The sequence below is a fragment of the Strigops habroptila genome, chromosome 4, assembly GCF_004027225.2.
Source record: "Strigops habroptila isolate Jane chromosome 4, bStrHab1.2.pri, whole genome shotgun sequence".
NCBI lineage: Eukaryota > Metazoa > Chordata > Aves > Psittaciformes > Psittacidae > Strigops > Strigops habroptila.
This window is the reverse complement of record NC_046358.1, coordinates 68,141,505-68,166,710: the sequence shown is the minus strand read 5'-3', so window position 1 is coordinate 68,166,710 and position 25,206 is coordinate 68,141,505. Positions and strand designations below refer to the sequence as shown.

The 25,206-nt window shown below is 44.8% G+C and overlaps 1 protein-coding gene across 24 annotated transcripts in view; it reads left to right on the top strand.

Moving 5' to 3' along the window:
- The window catches only part of MAPK8IP3 (mitogen-activated protein kinase 8 interacting protein 3), a 68,600-nt gene extending 44,767 nt beyond the window's left edge, over nt 1-23,833 (top strand). For 6 of the 24 annotated variants that reach the window (XM_030482807.1, XM_030482805.1, XM_030482813.1 and 3 more), the window contains 21 exons: nt 478-630; nt 2,194-2,275; nt 4,040-4,170; nt 4,787-4,843; nt 5,325-5,495; nt 6,237-6,363; nt 7,394-7,489; nt 8,969-9,130; nt 9,848-10,013; nt 10,472-10,657; nt 11,283-11,469; nt 12,224-12,346; nt 12,608-12,688; nt 13,820-13,887; nt 15,284-15,432; nt 16,261-16,432; nt 16,558-16,671; nt 18,009-18,047; nt 19,701-19,880; nt 20,179-20,322; nt 20,902-23,833. In XM_030482807.1, coding sequence (XP_030338667.1) covers nt 478-630; nt 2,194-2,275; nt 4,040-4,170; nt 4,787-4,843; nt 5,325-5,495; nt 6,237-6,363; nt 7,394-7,489; nt 8,969-9,130; nt 9,848-10,013; nt 10,472-10,657; nt 11,283-11,469; nt 12,224-12,346; nt 12,608-12,688; nt 13,820-13,887; nt 15,284-15,432; nt 16,261-16,432; nt 16,558-16,671; nt 18,009-18,047; nt 19,701-19,880; nt 20,179-20,322; nt 20,902-21,023 — 2,710 coding nt within the window. In that variant the 3' untranslated portion in view covers nt 21,024-23,833. Of the gene's footprint in view, nt 1-308; nt 384-429; nt 631-2,193; nt 2,276-4,018; nt 4,171-4,786; nt 4,844-5,324; nt 5,496-6,236; nt 6,364-7,393; nt 7,490-8,968; nt 9,131-9,847; nt 10,014-10,471; nt 10,658-11,282; nt 11,470-12,223; nt 12,347-12,607; nt 12,689-13,819; nt 13,888-15,283; nt 15,433-16,260; nt 16,433-16,557; nt 16,672-18,008; nt 18,048-19,700; nt 19,881-20,178; nt 20,323-20,901 lie in introns of all 24 variants that reach the window. The other 18 variants (XM_030482816.1, XM_030482815.1, XM_030482800.1 and 15 more) reach the window with 9 other exon arrangements.
- The last annotated feature ends 1,373 nt before the right edge of the window (nt 23,834-25,206 follow it).

Sequence of the window (25,206 nt, the reverse complement as noted above, 5' to 3'; positions counted from 1 at the left end):
TATGATAGGAAGCGGCTGATTTTAAAGATTTTAAGATATTTTAAAATTTAAGATATTGGAAATGCTTATTTATATCAGCATCATCCACAATTATCTACAATTACAGATAATAGCAGTTCTGAAAGGTGTGTTTCAGATCTTCAGTCTGTTAAAAGTAGATTTGAGCCTTATACAGGTGACAGGTTACCCTTACACCTGCTTTCTGCAGTATTCTCCCATCTTCTAGAGGAGATGTTGGTCTTTCAGTCAGGATTCAGGACTGGCCAAGCCTCATCCTGGCCAGTTACGGTGATTCTGTGTTCTTGCAGCTCCTTGCCCAGATCTATGAATTTTCTAAGAATTATAGCTGGTCTGAATTGTTTAAATACACCTGTTTCAACTGTCCGTGTAGTTTCTGTAACTTTAGTTTCAGGTCTCTCTTATGGACAGCTGCTGGTTTTGGGCATTTTTGCTTATTGTTCCTTTCACACCTTTAAGAAATGCTTTGAACGTTGTGAAGAATGATTTGATTGCCAAGGTGGACCAGCTGTCTGGAGAGCAGGAAGTGCTGAAGGGAGAGCTTGAAGCAACAAAGCAAGCCAAAGCCAAAATGGAAACCAGAGTCAAGGAGCTGGAGGAGGAGCTGAAAAGGTGAGTGAAAAGGAAGCTTGGAGGACATGGGTGTTAAGCCCACCTCCTCTGCTAGTTTTACTGTGTTCCCCTCATGGAGGCTAGCATTGGAGTTCAAGGTACCTTACGGAGTACTTCAAGGCTGGTGGTAGCTGGCTAGGAGATATTTTTAGTGTTATGTTCTTTTTACTGAATTGAAATGGATTATTGAGCCTTAGAAAACCTGCAGTTTTCCTCCCCAGGAATAGGATTCTGCAGCAAATCCAGGCTCCCTGGAGTGAAGCATTCAGAGTTTCAATTTGCAGTAAAAAAAAAAAAGGGGGGGGGGGAGTTTCAAAACCAACAGTTTGAAGGAAAACTGTCAAGAGCTTCATCCTCACAGCAGCCAAGATAGCTCTGAGAGGAATGAATGCTCATTCAGGTAGTGAAAGAGCTAATACAGGTTCCCACAAACAATATTTAAATGCCAGTATTGGAAATTGTTTCGTTGTTCATAAAACAAGAAGATAAGGCGGAAGAGATTTTAAAGTCCTATCCAGGCAGCATTTGAAGAGATCACACTTCTTATTTTCCACTCCATCTAGAGAAACCGAAGCCTGAATGCCTGGCAAAGCCTGTGATGATTTCACATCCATAAAACTAAAGATGCCCCATGGAGCTCAAAGCAGTATAATTAGGTTTTGACTTGCACTGCAGTATCTCAGTGAAGAGGACATGCTTGTTTTGCAGCTGGAGTCTGGAAGGTTGCCTCTGTAATCTGGGCACAGAATGACCGAGAATAACACAGACTGGTCATTTAGGTGTTCAAAATGTCTGAAATGAAAGTAGGCTCACAAGCAGTGGAAATAAGTCTGATTTTTTTAAAATGTCTTTTGAGTCTCATAAAATATATAATGTGCATAATATAATAAGTATAATACGCTGTAGGGACGTGGACTTCTAACTGACAAGTGTGTGGTTTTAGATGGAGATGGCTTCCCCCCCCCCCCAATGTCTTTACTGGTAATAAAAGTTCTTGTAATTCAAATGGGATTGCATGACTGCACCTTGTTATGGACTTTAAAGAAACTAAAAGCACTCATTTAAATACTTTAAGTATTTTATTAACATGGATTTGCTCTCTCTTCTTTACTGTTATGGCAAACTGTCCTTCCCCTTAGAAGCTTTTTTCACTGCACTGAAAACGGAAGCAGCCCAGAAGAAGAACTTGAGCCAATATTTTTACTGCTGATAATGGCTCAGTTTTCTCATGGTGAAGGTTTCATCAGACATTTGAACATAGATTATGGCTCTGAAATAGAAATTGGCTGGACTGTTCCAGTGGTCAGTATTTTGGTGCTTACATCAAATATTCCAAATAAATGGGATGATGTTGGTGAAGCTGTTCAGAGTAATGTGCTGCAAGAGAGAGGGAAAAATATCAGAGAACCATTTCATAGTTTGTATGGTTAGCTCACAGTTTGAAAATGTTCCCTTGTGATGCATGCAGACAGAACATACCATAGACGGTTCTCCTGCTAAAACACCTCAGGGCTAGCCATGGTATCACTCGCTGGTTTGATGCCTTTCTTCCTTCTTCCCTAGAGTGAAATCTGAAGCCATTGTTGCCCGACGAGAACCCAAAGAGGAGGTGGAGGATGTAAGCAGCTATCTCTGTACAGAATTGGTATATTACATTACTAAAATGCCTGCGGGGAAAGGGGGTTTATATACTTACTCTCTGTTACTTTGTATATATTAGTCCCGAGATGCAGAGTGATCTGCCTTTGTTAACAGCGAAGCTAAAGCTGGTAAACTGAGGGTTGTTGCTGATGAGTGTTGCTAATTGCCATGAGATTACCTCTTCACACGACTTTCAAACCATAGTTTGGCAAAGATGAGCAGCTGACACAGCATCGATACTGAGCACAATGTGGTTTGTGCAGAATGGTGCTAGAGCAGTGCCTTGCTCAGCACCATTTACCTGGTTCTCCCTAATTTTGAATTAAAGTCTAGTGTGCAGTGTGGTTTCTCTCAGGATCTTGTGATAGTCAGGCTTCTCCAGAAACGCTTGTCTTCACGTTGGCGAGGAAGCTGTAAGCCGTGAGGACATTGTGCGGAGAAATCCAAGTTATACAGTCAGCTCTGCAGCAGTAACAGCTGCCTTTTATTAGTTCTGTAATTCAGTCTTGCAGCATTGTTTTTCTCATTATTTGTCTTACACAAGCCAGTACTGCCTGTTACGGGGTGCAGGCAAAGAAGGCTCTTGGGCTGTTCCATGATTTGGCTAAGCTAGAGGTTTTTCAACAAAGACCAGCTGTAGCCAAAAAAACCCAACCCAAACCTAAGCAGTAACAGAGATTTTCCATGTCAGTGTCACTTTGCTGGGACAGGGAATTAGATACACTTCAATATTGCTGTGTTCTTACTTTGTGAAAGGTACTGAAGCAGATTCAATTCAAGACTAGTTCTCTTGGTTTAACTGGGATGAACTTGATCCGTTGAAAATTTAGGTAGAAAAATCTTCAAGTTGTGCTTGTGAAATGCTGAGGAGGGATGAATTTCTTTTAAGCTGAGCTGACAGAAGGTCTTTTTTTTAATTAAAAGAAAAAAAGTTTGTAAAATTCCTTTTAATTTATACACTTCTTGTTTTGACTGCTCATACAGGTTTGTTCCAAGTCCAGGGAGGCTGGAGAGGGACTTGGTTAATTTGTGCTGTTCCAGCTCCCACCAGTACTCACCAGCCAGGCCGAGCTTGGGAGTTGCCAGTCTAGACACAACCCAGTGCCACTTCCTAGTAATGAGTTCCCAAATCCTTAGAATTTCTTTTTTGGCAAATATTTTCCCTAACTTAGCCATGTTATTTTCATTTTCCACTCAAAAGAGACAAACAGAATCTCATTCCTGCTGCCTCCTAACCCATGTGCCCTCACTGGAAGGCCAAGTTGTGTCACCAGAGAGAAAAAGGCCTTTCTTTAGTTTCTTGTGCCCTGCACTTTTATCAGTGTGTATTACAGAATGCCTCCTTCCTAGTCATGTTGAGAGAATGGATAGTGTTATGTGGTACTCCCTGCTGCTTGTGCCTGGCTTTGCTAATGAACTAGAACTTTGATTTCCAAACTTCTGGACCAATGGACCACTGTGTATTCTCATAATTCCTTGCAGGCTATGAAAGCATCTTGCTGGCAATAGTCCCTGCATGGGGTTTTCAATTTGGTGGTGGATTTTATTCCAATTTCCGTGGGTTCGTAGAATACCCCAAGGTCCGTGGGCTGTAGTTTGGAGTTTACTTGTCTAGAATTAGCACCTCCTAACAGGGAATTCTGGGGGTAATCAAACAGATCAGGAAGAGAACTAACAAATCTGTCTTTCTGACTCCTGACTTGCCCTGTACTAACATCAGTCCCATTCCATCTTTTGTTGGCTGAAGCAGTGCTCCTCCCCTCTGCAGGACAACATTCCCATAGCTCAGCGTCGCCGCTTCACCCGCGTGGAAATGGCCCGGGTTCTGATGGAGCGCAATCAATACAAAGAGAGGTTGATGGAGCTCCAGGAGGCTGTCAGGTGGACAGAGATGATCAGGTGAGACTGGGTGTTGGTGAACATTCCTATTTAGGAGAGAACCTGGCCATGTTTGACCTTGTGGTCAGTGGAACCCCCACCAAAATATAGGTTGAGAAGTGCTGAAAGTTTTTGCAAACTGTAGATGCTTCTCTCCTAATACCTAATTCTTTCTCTCTTATTCCTGAACCTGGGTTGCAAATCTCAAGTTACCATTTTTCTTTGGAGACACCGGGCAGTTCTTTGTCTTGTTTGGTTTTTGTGTGCTAATTACGCTAGAAGAAGCTGTAGGGAAGAATGTTTCTTTTAATTAATGAATTCTAAAGGCTATGGCTTGAATTGAATGTTATGCTGGGGTTTGTGGCTACCAGCCTAGTACTGATAATGTTGCAGGGAGTTGATAAAACTTCAAGTTGAACACAGTTACTGTCACTTCATCTCAACAGTGAAACATAAAATAGTTGTGTGTGCTTACATTAAAGGCCAGCACATGTCACTTCCTCTGCTGTGTTTTGAAACATGTCAGAATGAATTCTGAATCTTGACATGGATTTCTTGATGGAAATGGCATGTTGGTTGGCAAGAGCTTGGGTAAGAGATGCTGAAATTAACTTGCTTCTGCTGTGTTTGTCCTTAGAGCTTCCCGTGAGCACCCATCCGTCCAGGAGAAGAAGAAGTCCACCATTTGGCAGTTGTAAGTTCTTTGGTGTTTTGCATAAGATTGAGAAAAGGGGAAGTGTTGCCATTTCTACTTTAGACAGCAACTTAGTAGACTTCAACATCAGTGAAATGTCATCTAAAAGTGTTGTTAGCTGAACCCATTTGCCTTCAGGGGCTTCCTTTGTTCTTAGTGAAATTAAAACCAGATCTGAACCTCTGCACTGGTTTTGTTTTACTAGATGAAAAAGATCATCAGTGTCCTGGAATGGAAACATATATACACTCACAATCAGTTTTAATAAAGGGCTGTTTTCAGAAGGTATTTATTTCTGGAAGCTAAAACCTCCTTATGTCAATCAAACTGAGGACTTGGCTCTCTGTTTGAAATAGGGCAGTTTTCATGAAGGGCTTACAGCCCCTGATTGCGTACCTCTTGTTTCCCCTGTTGTGAATCTATGGTGTATGATCTCCCCTGGTATCTTTTCTCTGATTTGTGGGCCTTTTTGTGTCGCTAGCTTTAGCCGTCTGTTCAGCTCTTCCTCAAGTCCCCCACCAGCAAAGAGGACCTACCCATCTGTGAACATCCACTACAAGTCTCCAACAACAGCAGGGTTCAGCCAGCGTCGCAGTCACACCATGTGCCAGATCTCCACTGGCAGCCGCACCTTGGAGTTCTTCCCTGAAGAGTGAGTCTCATGCCAAGCCAGGTCTCCCTGCAGCATTCCCAAATAGGAGCTTTTCTTAAAATAAGCTGTTTTCCGTGTTAAAAAATGTACGTATGCTGTTGATATGTTTCTGTTTCTTGTGGTTTTGGTTTATTTCTGTGATCTTTCACTCATCAGTTACCACATGGGTGGTAGGCTCAGCAAACTTTGTCCTCCCCAACATATCGGTGCTGTGGCGTTCTAGGCCATGATAGTTCATCTCAGCAGGAACCACTGTAGGCTTGAGTTGGCCTCAACCCTGGTTCTGCGCTCATGTTTGTAGACTGTGATATAATGAAGTAGGGCTGTTGTGGTAGAGTGATGGCAGCATGGGGACAGTGGAGTGGAATGTCTTGCCCAACCCTATTGACAGGGAGTTTAGGCAAAGACAAAAGTTCTCTCAATAGCACATTTAGGTTACGATATTTGGTTTTAATCTTGGAATGATACTTTAACAGTCTAGTGAGATCCAGTTGATTCTCTGTTTCTGAAGGGGTTTTGGAGCATTGAAGTGGAGATAACAAGGATTTGACCTCGAGTTAGAGATGTGGGATGCCTGTCTCTGCTTCGTGACAGAGTTTTTCTCTCTGATGTCCTGCATCTGTTTTCAAAGATGGATTTAGCTTGCCTTATGTTTCCTCCCGCTATGGTGACGCTCCCTCAACCTTCAGTTTCTGTTTTTATCCACAGACTGAGAAGTAACACTGTTGGTTCTCTCCTCAGTGACTGTACATCCTCAGCACGTCGTGAGCAGAAACGGGAACAGTACCGCCAGGTCCGGGAGCACGTGCGGAATGATGATGGGCGATTGCAGGCCTGTGGCTGGAGCCTCCCTGCCAAGTACAAGCAGGTAGGAACCGCTCTCTGGATAGGCTGAGGGGGCATCATCCCTCGCAGTGAAACCAGGGAAGACCTAACTCTCCCACTGGTAACCTTAGCCTTAGTCCTTAAATATTTCAGTTAGAGGTACCATATGCATGTTTGTTTGTATGATAATTGTAGGCACAGACCAAATTAATGTTTCCTATATCCCCACCAAAGTCAATGGAGGGAGCATTCCTGTAACTGCATGAAGGTGCTGAAAGAACCTACCTTATACCAAAAGTAATTAAACTGTGTTGTCCAGGCCCCAATGCTTGATCATAGAATCACAGACTGGTTTGGGTTGGAAGGGACTTTAAAGCTCGTCCAGTTCTGACTCCCTGCCATGGGCAGGGACACTTTCCACTAGACCAGGTTGCTCAAGGACCCATCCAACCTGGCTTTACTTCCTTTGTTATTATAACTGGGCTTGAACATTACATATTTCATTTACACTCTGAGAACTTTACCAATTGTTCAGTATGAAAACCAAATGCAATGCAGTTTGCTCCCACTTCTTCCCAGCAGTAACACAAAATCAAATTTCATCAGGCTCATTTCTTAGCCTGTGACTTCATTTAACTTGTCAAAGACCATGTGAAAGGAAGGAGTCTTGCAGTGTGGCTTGAAAGTGAATGGTGCCTCTGCCCATGGCAGGGGGTTGGAACTAGGTGATCTTTAAGGTCCCTTCCAACCCAAAGCATTCTATGATGCTGTGAGTTTCAGGCCATGATGGAAGGAATGCCAGTGTTCTGACTTTCAACCCATCCGTTAACAATCTGTCAGCAGTGCAGCATATCCTCTGTTAACCGTAACTGGGGCACCGTATCATGGGGAGAGAGGCAATCTCTTGCGTAGGCTGCTCCCTCCCTGCAGGGACTCTTGTTTCATACAAGATGTGAGATGGAGCCTCAGCAGTACCCGTTTTGTAGGCTATTAAGTTTGGTTCTGCCATATTGGTTACACATCTCTCTTACCATAGCTTTGTACTGTCTTTTTCATCCTCTCTTCCTCCACAGCTGAGTCCCAACGGTGGTCAGGAAGACACTCGCATGAAAAATGTCCCCGTGCCTGTATATTGTCGCCCATTAGTAGAGAAGGACCCAACCATGAAGGTATGTTGTCTCTGCATACCATTCCAGTCCAGAAAAGGGACATAGAATAAGCAAGGAGTTTTAGTCACTAAATGTGCAATTTTTACAATATTTGTCTGTATTTTTTTACATTATATATTCCAAATTCCAGAATCTTCCGCTATCTTTTTTAGAATGTGGTTCCTAGTGTATGTAGGGAAAAAAGTACCTCTCTGTAAGGACATAATTCTCAGCAGATTTTGATTGCCAGGGCTTATGCTTCTGTCTTACACCTTATGCTTTTTGGGACAACTCTTACGTAATATCAGCAACATTTTGTGCTTATAAGGCTTTTGGTAAAACTTCTTAGGGTATAATACAAAACAATATAGAAATTCATGAAAATGAGCAGGTGAAAGTAAAAATGCATTTCAACACTCTTTAGATTCCACTCTTGACTGGGATCCACTGTTAACAAGCCAAAATTACATAGAGCAGATTTTTGTGAAGCTGTGTCTGTCAATACTAGAGTATTTTGAGTAGAATTGCGGTTGAGGACAGGTCATCTCTCTGCACATTTATCTGCTATAACTATTTGTTTTGAAATAAGCACTTTGTCCTGAACTTCATTCAGAGCTGATTCTGGGATGTCATTCTGATGTTTCAGTTGTAGGAAAATTCTTACTCTGTTAATTGTTTTTATCAGGTTGATGTGCTGTTTGGAAAATATTCTGTTCAGCATCTTTCCGTTATGTATTTGTTTCTGGACTTGTCTTCCCAGTATTCTCCTAAAAAACTCTCTGGAAGTAGCTCCGAGGAGGTTAGCTAGACTGGATTTCAGAAAATATGTAGTGTGCTTCTTTCACTCTGCACGTGTTATGTAGAGAGCTAAACTAGCTCCTTTTCTTTTTTTGGGGGGGTTGTTGGTTTTCTTGGTTTTTTTGGGGTTTTAATGTTGTTTTTTTGTGGCTTCATTTTTTACTGTCTTAGTTCTGTAAATAGCTCTCTCAGGTCAGACAAACTGATTTTTGGGTAAAGACATTATGAGGAAGCAGAAGAGTGCAAGGGATGAGAGGGGGACATGACTGCCCTGAATGTGTTTCCTCAGCCAAGCAGTCACTGTCAGTTGTAGTTAAGCAGTCATGCTTTTCTTGTAGCCCAGGCTAGTAACATCTGCCGTGCCCTGCTTGCTTTGCTACAATGGCTTAGGAACCCCAGAGTCAGAAAAACTGAGAAGCCTGTTTTTAGTTATGCACCTGATTTGTTGTCTTTATTTACTTTAAATCTTTCATTTGCATCTCAGTAAAAAAAACAGTGGCTTTTGCTGATTTACAGAGAACCTTTATCTTGCCTGCAGCGCATTTGATGTCTTCTAATAGAGATCAACAAGATCTGTTGTTTCCAGCTAAATATTTTAGGTGTTTGGCATATATCCATGGTTTTGTACAAAGGTGCCTTATTTTAATGAGACCCTGGAGCCTACAGAGTTCTTGGTTCAAGATTCCTGTTTCTGTTCCTTAGCTGTGGTGTGCAGCTGGAGTCAATCTCATGGGATGGAGACCTTTGGAGCAGGAGCCTGGGAATGGGCAGAAATTGGAACCTGGACGTGATCCCCTCACCTGTGATAGGGAAGTGGAAGGCGAGAACGACAAAAGTAACCATACGTCTCCTGAAAAGAAAAAGGTCAGAAAAAATTTTTTTTTTTTCCCCTTCCAGTGTTTTTTCTCATTCCAGCCATGACATGCCCCATCTCTCAATGTCTTTGTACTAGGCTATATAATGCTTTAACTTGTACTTCTGAGGCATCATCCTGTGGGGTAGCATTCTGGTGTTCTGGCTCTTCAGTAACTTTCTGTGTGATTTGGGATAAATCATCCAGGATAAAATTCTCCAACTTCTGCTTTTGAAATGCCCCAGGTTTTAATACTTGTAAGTGTTTGGGATTTTTTTAAGAATCAAGCTGGAATTTGCAGATGATAATGCAATGTTTTATCCTTTGTGGTTGTGGGCTTTTCCCTCATGACTGTCTTATGCTGCTGCCATATAGTCTTCTGAGATCAGCTTGCTTAAGCTGGTAGGTTGAGTGCATCCAAGCTCCATGGTATTCTGTCTGAAGTAAATGTTCAGTGATACATGAATAGACATCTCGGAAATTAATGGTGAGACTGCTTTAGCCCTAAGGAGCCAGATAGGCTCTTTGGCCAGTGTTCCAGATGCTAGTGCAGCAACATGAATGAAATTTGCATAGCTCATATTGTTTATTTGCATCAGCTAGGGAGAAACTTGGATCTTTGAAGCTGGCATTGTGGTATTTGCATATCTAAATGTTACCAAGCACTAATACGCTCAGTCTGATTTGAGAGGAGCACTGATTCTGCCCATGTGTTTGCTCTCCTGAAGGCAAAGGAGCTCCATGAAATGGATGCCACATCCAGTCGTGTTTGGATCCTCACTAGTACACTGTCAACAAGTAAAGTTGTAATTATTGATGCCAATCAGCCTGGCACAGTGGTGGACCAGTTCACTGTCTGCAATGCTCATGTGCTCTGCATCTCTAGCATCCCCGGTAAGTGGGGCCCAGGCACTGGGTGTAGTCTCAGAGGGTCACCTTCTCCACTGAGGAATGACAAATGTAGTGTCCTCACTTCAGAACTAACCCTTGTACTGTCCTGCATGTAATTGTCCCTCAAAACCATAACTCAGATCTTGCCTTCTTGTAGGTCCCTTCTATGGACATCCTTCACTGTTGAACATTTACTAAGTCATTCTTTTGGCACGTAAAGGATGGCTCCTTGGAGCAAGAGTGAGCCTTGCCCAGGTTTGGGAGGGCTCTGTAGCTGGCCTGGATATTGATGGTAGGAATGAGAGGATTCACCATGAAGTTGACTAATGCTGTGGTGCCTCCCCAGACTAGAACCCTGAGGGTCAGCATCTTCCATCCAAATGGGTACCTCAGGAGTACTGCTATATTTAAATTAGCAGTGACAGCTAGATTTATGGGAGAATCTGTTCTTTGCCCTTCAGCGGCCAGTGAGAGTGATTATCCTCCAGGCGAGATCTTTCTGGAGGGAGATGTAAATCCTGAAGAGTCGTCTGGAACAGATGGTGTCTTGGCAGGAATTACTCTGGTGGGCTGTGCGACCCGCTGCAATGTGCCACGAAGCAACTGTTCCTCGCGTGGTGACACACCTGTACTGGACAAGGGACAGAGTGAGTTTTGGGGCATAAAACTTAATAGTAGTACAATTATAGCTAGTACAATTATAGCTCCCATATGAGCTTATGGTCTTACAGCTGTATCATCCTGTCCTTGAGTTATCTACTTCAGAGGCCTCAAGAAGTTTCTTCATGTGGCACAGGAAGACTGAAGCCCATTTTGGTACATTTCTCTTTACAGCCCTTCTTTTGTCTCAAAGGGATCCAGATGCTGCAGCCCTTTGGGTGTCATATAGTGGAGTATTTTGGACAGGTCATACGTTTGCCCTGCTGCAGTTACTTCTGTTATCATTGCTTTCTCCTCTGAACCACTGTCTTCTCATGAAGTCAGTTAAGACCGTGAAAACCATAGTGATGCCCTTGGTGACTCCATAGTGCAGTAGGCAGCCCTGGAGAACTTCTGATGTTTTGCTAGTCACAGATTGTGCCTTATTTTAAAATAGCCTCTGTTCCCAATCCAAGCAGGAAACACTGGATGAGCTGCTGTCTGTGGTGCAGGCGTAGGGCTTGACTGAATTTGGCAAGGAAGGATAAATTACAAAATTGACAGCCTGATTTCTATATAGCTAACTTACCAGCTCATTCTCCAGAACATCTTACACTGTACTTCGTCTTTTAGGTGAGGTGGCTGCTGTCTGCAATGGGAAGATCAACCAGTCACAGTCCACTGAGGAGGCAACAGAAGCTACAGAGGTACCAGAGAATGGTACAAGTGAGGCAGAGTCTGCTCAGGCCCGGTCGGGGCCCCTCACGGAGCATGTGTTTACTGATCCTGTCCTTGCACAGGCACCTCTTAGACAGAACGGGTAGGCAGCCTGGGGCCAAAGTGCCAATTCAGTTATTTATCAGCTCTGTTTTCAGAAGTTTTTGATAGATAAAGTGTCAAACATTTTTCAGTTTTGTGCCCAAATAGTATTACAGATGGGATGATAGAGAAAGAAAGGAAATGAAAATAAACATGTTTCAGCCTGCAGCAGGTTATGTCAGCTGTCGAAGTGTAAATATTTGATCTCTCAGTACAAATTTAGACCTGCTGTTAAGACAGATCTTCTAAAGTACATGTACGCTAAATGTTCTTACTGAAGGAGCTTACTGATTCACGTATAAAAATGATGATTGATTTATTCTAGTAGTACCCCTTATGTGCAGTAAGAATAATGAAAAAAGCATGTTCACTACCCAAAAATGAGTCTGGTGTGATGACCTGAGGAGCAAGGTGGAAGTCTTGGGTACAAATTGTTCCTAAATGACCAAGATTTTCTAGGTTGTTTTTGTTGAAGTTGGCAATGAACAGAGAAAATATTGTTAAGATAATAGTACTGCCAAACAGTTAAGTTCTATGGATTTTGAAGTACTTGCTGTTTGTATTGGTGGGGAAAAAAGGAAGTTTTGCAAATTGCAGATTTCAGAGTCAAAGAATTAGAAAACACTGAAGAGAAGGAAGTGATTTGTGTATACAAGGGCCATTATCTGCTTGTGAATGCCAGACTGAGACTGTAGATGGGCATTCTGTGCATTGCTGCTACTAAAGCCTCTAACAATGTTCTTTTGCCTCTTCAGGGAGAATGGGCAGCTGAAGACAGAGTCAAGCACAACACTGCCAGATCAGGAGTTGAATGGAGATGCTGCTGGGACTTGTACCAGTGCTGCCCCCACCATGTGGCTGGGAGCACAGAATGGCTGGTAGGTTCCCCTTGGGCTGGCAGATCTCTCTGTCACCTCTGTACTCTGGGCATCTCTTTTCGTGTCTGCACACCTTTGCTTCACTTCTTGTTTCTGGAGTAGGTTTTCATTGCTCATTGTTGTTCTGAGCCCTCAGCTCAACGTAGGCACAGGGATTGAACCTCACTTTCTTACCTAACCTCCAACTTTTCTACCAGAAGAAATGACTCAAGCCTAGTCAGGCTGCGCTGCTAACTCTCCCCAATTTGTCGTTTCTCACAGGCTTTATGTGCACTCGGCTGTATTCAACTGGAAGAAGTGTCTGCACTCAATAAAGCTGAAGGACTCTGTACTAAGTCTAGTGTAAGTGTGCATGCCAAGGGATGCTGAAGGAGAAGGTTCAGTGCCTAAGCAATATTTTAGATAGTGGTAGCAGCTCTTTTTCAGTTACCTTTTCATTTGCTCTTCTAAGTGCATTGGTTTGTGAGGAAGATTTCCCTAGGTTTTTGTTATTGGAAAGCCTCATACTGAGCTGTTTTCCTGCTCAACTGCAAACCTGACCCAATTCAGTGAAGAAGGTACTAAATTAGCTTAGCAGGATCAGGAGGAAATAAGTGGGGAAGAGAAAGCCAAAATTTCACTAGGGTGTAAATTAAGTGGCATTTGTTGAAGTCGATGGAGTTTGTAGTATGAAGGAGAAGGTAACCTCATTAGGAAATCTATGGATGACCTTACTATGACCCTTGGCCCTTGCAGGATGTTCCTGCAAGTGCTAAGCTGAATGAGAATTGTAGAGAGAACATAAAGATGGTGTGTGTGGATCATAGAATGAGAATGGTTAGGGTTGGAAAGGACCTTAAGGTCATCTAGTTCCAGTCCCACTGCCACGGGCCAGGACACCTCCCACTAGACCAGGTTGCTCAAGGCACAGGTCAGGCCCAGCCTGGCATGGAACACTGCCAGGGATGGAGCATTCACAACTTCCTTGGGCAGCCTGTGCCAGTGCCTCGCCACTCTCACAGTAAACAATTTCTTCCTTGTATTTAACTGAATTCCCCCTGTTTAAGTTTGAACCCATTGCCCCTTGTCCTATCACTGCAGTCTTTGATGAAGACTCCCTCTCCAGCATCCTTGTAGGCCTCCTTCAGATACTGGAAGGGACCTATGAGGTCTCCATGCAGCCTTTTCTTCTCCAGGCTGAACAGCCCCAATTTTCTCAGCTCTGTGATCATCCTCGTGGCCTCCTCTGGACTTGCTCCAGCAGCTCCATGTCCTCCTTATGTTGCTTCAGCAGCTCCATGTCTTTCTTAAGTTGGGAGCAGCAGAACTGCACACAGTACTCCAAGCGGGGTCTCACGAGAGCAGAGTAGAGGCATAGAATTGCCTCCTTCGACCTGCTTGCTGGTCCCGCTTCCTTCGATGGATGTCAGAAAGGATTTGTTAATTCCTTACTTCTACAGACTTTTGTAAGTATTTACTTTTCTGTGATTTCAGGCATGTGAAAGGGAGGGTCCTTGTTGCTCTGGCAGATGGAACACTAGCCATATTCCACCGGGGAGAAGGTAAGAATCAATGTATTAAGATTAAAACAAACTTGCCTGAAAGTGTAGCAGTGGATTAAGTGCTATTCTGAGTTGAGAAGGAAAGGTGCTGGCTTGCCAGAGTACAGACCTGTGGTTAAAATGCATAACTATTATGCACATGTATTCGTAATCCTAAAACATCTACACCATTTCCTGAGCTTTTCTGAACAAAAATGTGTGTATGTGCTGTGTAGCACATGCAGAGTAAACACAACAGTTCTAGGAATACACACACTGTGCAGTTGTTGAGGCATGCTTGGTAAGTGTAATGCATTTGGACCACATCAGTGTTACTGTGCATTCACAAATCAGCTCTAACAGGGCATGCACAGGGAGCTCCACACAGCTCAGGCTGTAGCTGAGCATATCATCTGTGCAGTTGATCTGCCTGATCAAACAGGCCTGCTGCTTCCCAGAGAAGTTGGACTCTCTAAGTACTGGAATTGGTCACTGCATACACAGGAGGCAGAGCTGGGTTTCACTGGAAGTCTGGAAATCCCAAACAAATGGCATCTTTGCATTACACTTGGTTAGTTTTTCTTGTTGCAAAAAAGAGATGTTCAGGTAATGTGACATGCCTTAATCTTGTCCTCTTCACTATTGTAGGTTGTGTTTCACTATCAATCACTTGGGCAGTTTCTGATCTGTGTTCATACCTAAAAGCCCATGGGAGTTTGCTAACTCTGACTAACGTTTGCATATTAAGAACTTAGTTATTCATTGAGCAGCAGTTTATATAGGAAATTGAAATCCAGAGATTTCCTGTTTTGTGCAGTCTCAATTTTGATTCAGCCTTGTCATGAGTTCAAGCCTGACCATTGACACACAAAAATTATTCCCATCAGAAACAGGATAAAGCTTCCTGATGCAGAGACTATCTGTCTGTGAAGGACACCATATCTGCCTGTTTAGCTAGAAAATAAGCCTGAGAGATAGGAGATCTGATTCCTTATTCTGGATTTTGACACTTTGAGGGAGTTATCTGTGATATGAGGAATCCTTACTGCATGGACTGCATTTCCTTTAAAGTTTCTGCATAGTCTTGTTAGGCTGTCTTTCCTCTTCTGCTTCTCTTTTTGTTGTACTCTTTTTGTAGAGAAGCCTGTTCACTTCATTACAATAAAAGGATGTTTAATATAGCCTGATTTGGAAAGCTTTCAGCCCACCAAACTAAGCATTATTGTCGTGTGTTTTCTAAGTACAAGGCTGGCCCAAAGTAGTAGCATAGATTCATGGGAAGTTCACAGATGTAAGCAAAATGTGCATTTGAGTGTTATTAAGCCTGTATACCTAGGTATATGTGGAAGGGTAGAGGTATTGTATACTGACATGTCGTGAAGGAGATGCGTATTTCCACACTTGTTTTTCACCTTAGATGGTCAGTGGGATCTCAGTAATTACCACCTAATGGACCTCGGTCACACTCATCATTCCATCCGTTGCATGGCTGTTGTGTATGATAGAGTCTGGTGTGGCTACAAGAATAAAATCCATGTTATCCAACCTAAGACAATGCAGATTGAGGTAAGAGAGCAAATGTATGTATATGCGTGCACATGCTTATGTTGTATTTATTCTTATAGCTGTTTTCTGCTGAGTGTATGGAAATGCAGAACCTTTATATTATCATTGGTGACTATAGGACCCAAACTGTCAATCTGGGTCATGCTATGATCCAGTCTGCGAGGAGGGTATGTATTCCTTCCTCCCTTTCCAGAACTTAAATCTTTAGGTAAGTCTAATCTTAGCACTTTCTTCGTCTTTACTAGTGAGTCTATGAGGCCACATACTGTACAAATGTATATGCATGCTTTACAGCTACCTTTCATACGTCGTCTAAGACTTCTCCATCTGTAGGGATTGTGGCAGAAGGCAAGCACTGATGATCCCACGTGCCTAAGAAAAAAATGATGTTTAGAGCCTTTTGGTTGAAATTCAATACACTGGTGTTGGTACCAGCCTATTTGACAATGCTTGGAGTAATTCTAATCAAAGGGAGAAGTGCTGAATCTGAAGTTCACATGAGTGAGTCAAGGCATTTTGATCTTAGGGGTTGATACTGGAGTTGTGTGTTTTCCTTTTCTGCCAAAGACATTGAAAACTCTTGGTTTCTAAATGTTCTTGCTCCTGAAGTGGTCTGCAAAGACCATAAACTCTGCAACAACTCAACAACTCAAGTGAGGGATTTTCTGTATACTGTAGTGAATTTCTGAGGTTGGCTGGCATTACCACGTTTTCACCAAGAGCTTTGAAACCCAGACAAGGGATCTCAGTTGAAGACAATGCAGTATACGTGTAGATAATTGCAAATGTTTTGCGAACTCACATTGGTCCCTCTACTTGGCATTTCAGAAATCCTTTGATGCCCACCCTCGGCGGGAGAGTCAGGTGCGACAGCTGGCATGGATTGGAGATGGAGTATGGGTTTCCATCCGCCTGGACTCCACCCTGAGGCTTTACCATGCCCACAGCCATCAACATCTGCAAGATGTTGACATTGAGCCTTATGTCAGCAAGATGCTAGGTGAGGAAGTAGGGACTGTGAGTAAATGATCTGTTGCTTACTGAGATCAGAGAGAAATCAAAATTCACAAGCAGACCTTGCCCAAAGTCATAACTGACTCTCCGCTTCTTATTCATGCTTACAAGGCACCGGAAAGCTGGGCTTTTCGTTCGTGCGGATTACAGCCCTGCTCATCGCTGGCAACCGCCTCTGGGTAGGGACAGGGAACGGTGTCGTCATCTCCATTCCACTGACTGAGAGTAAGTGCCATTGACTGCAAATATTTCTGCACCCCCCAAAAAAAGAATTTACTTGTTATTTGTGCAGCACGGAGGGTGGCTCTGGTGTATAATGCTTTCCAGACATTCTTACTCTGAACTCTGAACAGTGTTCAGAGAGAAGAGCCCTGAGTATGAGCAACCCTGAACTTTGCTTAACTCTTTCTTACAAAGGAATGAAGTGTTCAGCTGAATGGATTTAACTTGTTTAAAACCATACAGGTACTGTCCCTTTCAGTGCAGTTGAAGCCATTTCCTTCTTGGGGGACGAGTGACATCTCTACCATCTGTACAGTTGTCTTTTTTGAGCATGACCTTGACAGAGCAGACTCATGTGAACTGATTCTGTAGCTACTGGAAAGCAGGAGAAACAAAGCTTTGGGAATTGTAGGAAGTCTCCAAAAGGAGGCCTCAGTATGAGATATCAGGAGGGAGAATTTTATTTTGGCATAGACATCTAAACATCTCCATAACAGTATTTTCCAGAAACTGACCTTAGAACAGCTTAATTTACTCAAATTAGAGCTCAGCTTTATCAGTCAAGTAGAAATTGGTATCCCAATAGTAGTAGTTAATAGGTGCATCTCCGGAGCTGGAAGTTTGGTTGACAGTCCTAGTAATCTTGTTCTGTACCTGTCAGACAGCATCTTATTTTGCAGGTCTGTGCCAGTTTATAGTGGGGGAGTAGGATTTGCTTTCAATAGAAAGCAGCCAAATTTACATTTTCTTGCCACTGCTCACAGGAAAGCTGAGAAGCAAATAGCTCTTATACAAAAAGAGGAGCAAACCTATTGCAATCTTCCTGGAGCTCAGGGCTGAGATGGTCTCCTCTAAGGCTAGTGGAGCTGGATATGCCTGGGGCTGACACCAGGAAGCCAGTGACGCAGTCATCTCTGTGCATTGCAATTTTGGTCTCGTTTCTGAATCCCTGTTTTAAAGCCCATTCTTTCTTGGGGCTGCTGTCCTAATTCTTAGTTAAGCTTGTTCTCTGCTGTAAGCCAGTTGCATTATCTTTTGGTGTTCCTGTAAAAATGAGGTAAGCAGTAAGGTCTCACTGGAAATTTTAGCAATGGATCTTGTGGCCATGGTCCCTCTCCCATCTCGGATATTACATTTGTCCTTGTAAGATAAGACCAAAGTGAGCAAGAACAGTGTTGGTGTGAACTGCTCTGAGCCTGTAGCTTCTGTTGCGATTTCTCTAGGTTTTATACATTTTGTTGCTCCCTGAATTTTCTCCCAGTAATCACCTTTTTCTTCTCTCTTGTCCTGCCTGTCTATTCCTGTGCCCTTCTGTGTCCCCACTCCTTGCCTGTGCCTAGCTGTAGTCCTCCACCGAGGCCAACTCCTTGGGCTCCGGGGTAAGTCCATTGCCTCCTTCCTTCAGCTTTCACTTCTTTTGCACCCATTCACCCTTCCAGTTGCTTTCCCACCCTTCCATTCTGCCATTCAGCTCTCTCCATCCATTTTTCCTCATCATTCTTTCATTTTAAGTTGCATCTGAGAAAAGCAACCAGAGACAGTAATGAAAATATCCTCATTTCCCATGACTAAAACCATTTTCATCCATCTCGTCAGCTGACATGTGGGGTTTGGTTTTTTTTGAGTTAGGAGTACTTTATTCTTCATCTGTAGTTCCCTTGTTGTGGTAGGCCAGGTTTGAGATGGGGACTGTAAAGGTTCATTCAGAGGGTTCCAGGAAGCAGGAGCAGACTGTTCTTCCAAGGTCTTAGTCATGCTTGGCTTTCTAAGGATGTGTCTCCTCAGTTCCCAGGCCAGTGGCAGTAGGTGCTGTCGCAACTGCCAGCTGCAAGTAATCAAACAAGACTTTTAACCAGAGGGGACTGAAGAAAAGAAAGGTTTGGGTTTGTGCCAGTTAAGGCAGGGTCCGAGTTCAAATTTGAGTTTACATTAGCTTTTCCAGGGTTTGAGCAAACCAAAGCATGGAGGTGCACAGAGCCTTCATCTTGGGGATCTTCCCCTGCACACGTTGATTCTCATTTTCCGTCTAAAGTTTTGTACTTTTCTCGCCGTCCTGGCTTGAGCCTGATGAGTAAGTCTCCTTTGTAAAAGTCACCTAACTGAAATCTAGCCCAAGCCAAATAGAGAAAATGAATAATTATGGGTAATTAAACAAGCAATTGAGTTCTCTTACAGAAATTGAAAGCCTGATCTTAGTACTGCTTCTGTTTTACTGGTGGGGGTGCATGCAGAAGGAAAAGTATCTCCCATCCTGAGCTCTGAGCAGTGGTATCTGTTCCTTGCTGAGTGGAAGCATTCACATTCTCAGAGCCTGGATGCAGGCCCTTTAGCCCACCTTGAAATCCTTGGAAACTGTGGATGGTGAACATCTTTCAAATGTTCACTGCTTGAGTAGCTGATCTTCTGGTCTCACAGCTAAATCATGGTTAAGGAAGGACCTTATTCCACTGCTGTGATGTTTACTGGGCTAAGAGGCCTTCACCAGATCCAGAGATTGCCTTCAGCACCCTGTATGCTCGGAGCTTGGCATGAACAAAGTACTTGACTTGGAAACTGAGCAACTTCACCAATCTAGAAAATAGCAGGAATTCTCCTCCAGGTGCCCTTAGTGTCTCTGTGTACAGTGGACACCTTTGGATACCCTGCCAGGTATGAAAGACCAAGGTTGATCCTAGGACAGCAAGTCATTTCTAGAGGCTGGACAGGATTGCTGGTGGTGAAGAGGCTTTGTTTAGCTTGCCCTAGGATTACTCTTGCCCAGCACCTCCAGGGATGTGTACCTCATTAGAAGCCAAATACTATATTTGATGAGAAAATGTAGTTTGTTATCATTGGTCGTTATCAGCCTAAGAGAGAGGGACTACATAGTCTAGTGGTGTCTCCTTCATTACATCCTTTATACAAGATCTTTAAAGAGACCTGTGCCTTTAAAGGTTTTTCTTCATGGCTCACTAGTTTTCTCTTTGACTGACTCCCTTCTGTAAATGGAACTCAAAGCCTTTGCTGACAGTATTCCTTCTCCCTGTCCCCAGCCAACAAGACCTCACCAACCTCCGGAGAGGGCAGCCGCTCTGGCGGAGTCATCCATGTGTACGGTGATGACAACAGTGACAAATCTGCCAGCAGTTTTATTCCCTACTGCTCCATGGCTCAGGCACAGCTCTGTTTCCATGGCCACCGGGATGCTGTCAAGTTCTTTGTCTCTGTGCCTGGTAAGGATCAGCATAGCCAGTCCTTGTGAGGGTCTTGTCCTGCTGTCCATTCTGCAGCAGGGGCTTAAGCTGATCTGCAGACACCCATCCATGCATTCCTAACACTTGCAGGTCACTGTGGCTCAGTGTGTTTAAACACTGTGGCTTAAACTACAGTGTTTAAACTCTGTGTTTAAACTGCAGTGGCTTCCAAATTCCACCAGCAGAAGCAACTGGGCTGCCCAATTGTGTTTGTGTGTGTGTGTGAACTGCACTGGGGGTGAGCAGAGTCACTGACAGCACCTCTGTCCTGTCCCAGGCAATGTCCTAGCAACCCTGAATGGGAGTGTGTTGGATAGCCCTTCGGAGAACCCCAGCACAGCGGCCACAGAGACTGAGGGGCAGAAGCTGAAGAACGTCCTGGTGCTGAGTGGAGGGGAAGGGTACATCGATTTCCGGATCGGTGAGTGCCTGTGGTGGGAGGCATCTGGAACAGGAGGAGTGTGCAGGGCCGTGGACATGGAGAGAGGGATTGAGGCTGTGGGGAGTAAGATCTAAAAAGCACTGCTCTCTGGGTCTCCTGCCTCTGGCTGTGAGGGCAGATAGTGAGCATTTTCGTTGCAGAGCACAAAGCTGCCAAACCCTGCCCCTGCCTGTGCCTGCCATACCACACAGTCTGTTAATGTCCCTGGAAATTAAAAAAACATCTGTGTCATCTGAGCCACACAATGGCTCCAAACATTGCTGCTGCACTGCGGTCACCTGCACTGCTTGAGGGCGTGCAGTGTTACAAACATCAGCTTCCCCGAAAGGAATTCCCTGCTGCTGGAGGTGGCTTGTTCCATCCATGCAGTCCTGCTTCAGAAAAGCACCATGTTGCTATAAATGTTCTCCGGGCATAAAGGAAGGTCTCAGCTCATGCTGTCTGTTGTCAGGCTGCCAAGACTGTATCAGGGATATTGGTCTCTTTGGAAGTATTCCAGAGCAGTGCAATTTGGGATTTTCTTTTTTGCCTTTTTTACTCTCTGTTTTCTCTCTTCAGGGGATGGAGAAGATGATGAGACAGAGGAGAATGCAGGAGACGCCACCCAGGTGAAGCCAGTACTTTCTAAGGCTGAAAGGAGCCACATTATTGTGTGGCAGGTATCATACATCCCTGAGTGAGAATTTCTCCTTTCCCACCAATGTAAGTGTCCCTCCTCCTGCCTGAATGCCAAGATGTACATACAGAACGCCTGCATTATACCTACTGCTGGAAACCAACCCCAGACAACTGCAATGGCTCCTGCCTCAGACTGTGACCCCCTTCTAACCTCTGAACTTGCAGCTTTCATCTTGGGCCCTTGCGCTTTCTGCGTGGTTGGGTTATTGTTCTGCTCTGGAGTTGGCATGTACAAGGAGAGAAATGGCAGTGCATTGATGAAGTGAGCTGGAGCTAGAACTGTGCAAAGCGTTTGCCCAGTGCGCAGGAGCTGGCAGCTGATGGTGGTGGGTCAGGTTCTCCGGCAGGTTGCCTCACTTCCACCTGCATGAGAAAAAAGTGCATCCCCTGCGAAAGCAGTGGTGGTGGATCACAACTGCTATAGCACCCTCGCAGAAATCCTTTCTAGTTCACCAGTGGACTCTTCACCTTATCTACCCTTAAGCACAGAATAATGTCCCACAGACTTGAGAGCAGGCAGGTCCAAGGAACCCTCAATAGAAGAGAGTGTCAGGGCTTGGGCAGCACTTCTGCTCTTTGGCTGGAGAAGGCAGCAGTGCCATTACTGTAGGGAACACATCCTCCAGAGTTGCAGGTGGAAAGTCTCCCTCCTCTGCTGCTGTTGTCACAGCAGTTGTGTGCTGGCTGACTGCATGTGACAGGAGAGGATTGGGTGGTAGTCTCAGATGGGAGATGAGTGTTCAATGGTGGAGACTACAGAGCCTTTGGAAACTTGTAGTAAAGGGGTGTACTGGAACCTTGCTTTTTTAAGAGCAGAAAAGGCAGCAATACTTTTAACTCCCTCTTCCAGAAATGCCAGGCAGAGAAGAACTCCTGAGTTCTTTCTGAAAGCTTCAGGAGAAAGCTATCTCTGCTTAGCATTTGTTGGCTTTTAAAGCACAGGGCAGATGATGTTGGTCTGCTGTGAATTCTGCATTAACACATTGAGGTTACCTGGACTCACAAGGCTGTGTCCCCATCACAGGAACTGCTGGAAAGAGGTGTCTGTTTTCCTTCACACTGTGACTGTCAGTTAGGAAAGACATTGTAGGTGAAGTCGAGGTATAGAAAGGCTGTGTATCACCTGAGGTCACACAGAGAAAGGAACTGAGGCCAGATCTCCCAACCTCTTTTAGCTAACATCATGATCATTGACTTTATTACTAAGTAGTTTGAAAAGCTGGAAATTTCTGACTCCTGAAAAGAATTGACAACCCCTGAGAAAAGTCCTGCCGGCCCTCATCGTGTGAGTAGTGCTGGGGGATTGCAAATGTGTGTCCTGCTTACAAGAGAAGCAGCAAAAAATGGGGCCGGGGAGAGTGGTTTTGAGATCCAGATGCAGAACATGGCCGCTCCAGATGTAGAGGCAATGGTTTGTCCTCCCTTTCTGACAGTCCTGTCTCCACAAGAACAAGTTCTCTTTCCTTTGAGCGCTCCCTTCTGGATGTGCAGGACTAGATCAAGTAGCAGTTGCTGGCAATGGATTTGGAAGCTCCTAGTGGTCATCTTGTCTGCACATCTCTGAGCTGTGCAGCACTCGGGGGTTCATGGGGATGTTCTTGTGCCAGTGTGATGGTATGGGAACAGCGGGGAGAAACCTCCATCTCTTCGAAGGCTCCTGGCTGTGTCCTGTGCTTGTTGCCACAGACCAGGCTGCCCCCAAGGCTGGTGGTCTAAAGCTACTCATGTGCTGCAGGGATGCAGTTTTCCCAAGGGAAGCTCTGACATGTGGCATCTGTCTCGATGCAGCAGCACTGAAATGATTTTTGGATCCACAGTTCAGAAAAGGCTGGGGCCCACAATTCCCCTGCAAGGAGGCAAGAGGACATCTCTGGAGAAGCCACCAGAGTAGAGCCACAGCGTTGCCTGTGACACGCGCCCACACCAAGGTGGAACACAGCTGGATAGTGTCTTCTGGCTGTTGGCACACTGGGCTCTGTGGCTAGCATGTGGTGAAGGGATGCTTGGAGCCACCACTTGCATGTGAGAGGACCTTTCACCAGGGACATGTCACCGGGGCACTGCTGATTGTGCCAGGCCTTGTTCACTTCCCCAAAATGCTTTCTGGTAGGAAGAGCTCTTTGGATCACAACAGAGTGCATTGATGTTAACAAGATCAACATTCAGAGCACAGATTCCAGAGACATGTAACAGTTGGTCAGTTAGGACCAGGTAAAGTTTAGGATTTGGGCATATTGAAGAGGAGAGGAAAAAAAAAAGCCCTAGTAGGGCCCAGTTCCTTGACTCTGTCGACTCTATAGGGAAGTAGAGAATTGCAGTGTTCTTACCTCTTACTGTTTGTTCTCTATCTGGTTTTAGCAGTTGAAGTGTCAGTACTTGGTTTCCTGTCACCCCCTGGGCCCTGCCAACACTAGGTAAACCCATCTCAGGCCTCTGCCAACAGGTTCCTTTCCAGCTCGGTGCATGTTTTCCTCCAGTAGAAGCATGTGTCCAAGAGGGGCAGCTACAGCTGAGTAGAACCAGCCTCTGCTGTCAGCTCCTGGGGGCATTTGGTGGCTGCTGGGCAGCAAGGTGAGAACTGACTGGCTTCAACGCACTTCCCTGTCATATCTCCACTGTGATGTATGTAAAGTATCTTGTATGTTACAAAAGGATTTTAAAATGTGTCTTAAGGCCTGTAAACTCCGCTCTTTGGTCTGAAGATGGCATTCTGTAAAGAGACTGCTGTATGAATACATTCCCATGCTTTGTCCCCTACGCTATCAAACAATAAACCATATCTGTTCTGTATGTAATAAATGTGTTAACATCAGCAAATGTGGGAAGTCTTGTACCTGTAGAGGCATTGGGAGTTCTGCTCAGTGTTTGATAGTGGGAGGACACTTAAAAGGGTGGGAATGGCAGCGCAGGTGTTCACCATTAAGCGTTTTAGTGGCAAGGAATGAGATGTGGATTGCTCACTGGGTTGGAGCAGAAGGTCCTGCAAGCCACAGGTGCAGCCTGTAGCTTCCTCCCACTGTCAGAAGCAAAAGGGGAAGAAGAAAACGGTTCCGCTGTCATGGGGTATCCCCTTTAGGTGAGCTGCAAGGATTAACACATCAGGCTCAGTTTTCAACACTCAATTTGCCACTGTCCTCTGTGAGTACCAGGTGGTACTGACACAGGTATGGGTGATGTTCAGCGCTGCAGGAAACAGGCTCCTTTTAGTCCCAGCAGCACTTAGACACATTCATATTTATCTTGTAGAACTGCACTAATTCAATATGTACAGCCATTAATTCAATGGCTGTATGTAGCAACAAAGGAGCCACCTCCTTACACCCCAGCAGGGTCCCTGAGATGAGCCACCTCCATGACTCCAGGCCAGGTGAGGCACCATGGGCACTGCTCCTGGGGTGATGGAAGCACCATTACAATGAGGTTTGGAAATAGGCCCTAGGTCCAGTCCCCCACCTCTGGGGCTGCAGTTGGAGCAAGGCACTGGATCAAGTGCAGCTGTGTCTCATGCCCACCCGGGTGGGTGCCGTCATCCATGCACAGGTTTGAGAGTCCCAGCAGAGCTCCCTGTGTGTTCTAGACAATGAATCCAGCACACAGGAAAACAGGGCTGTGCAGCTTTCCCAAATGAGACCTTCACAATGGACAAGGCTCTCGGGTTGCCCAGGGCTCTGTGTGAAGGCAGCACTGCCCCCCGCCGAGTGTAAGGCCATGAGGTCACCAGCAGGCCATGATTGTCCTGATCAGCCCCCATCCATACATGGGCCCTTTTCACCTATGCGCCAGGAGCCTCATTTAAGCACTAGCTGGGGCCTTTAGTCTGTGCCTAAGCTGTGCCATAGCTGTGCTTATCTCCAGCTGCTCCGAGATGGACCCCTTGGACTTGGGGGTTTGCATTAGATGATCTGCAAAGGTCCCTTCCCTCCCAAGTCATTTTATGATTCTGTGCCTTACGGTGTATTATCTCCATTTGTCTTTGCTCCTGGCCAGGCTCCCTGGATAGATGGTGGTCATGCCTCATTTCTTGCCTTGTCTGGGGCTGTTGATGGACCCTGTTAACAGTACTTGGCTCTGCCCTTTGTGGTCAGACTCCATGGGCTTGTGCTGGGGTTGTGTTCAGTTCCTGGCTATGAAGGACAGAGAACTAGGTTGTTCTGCTCATCCCACCTAAACCACATCTACCCCTCC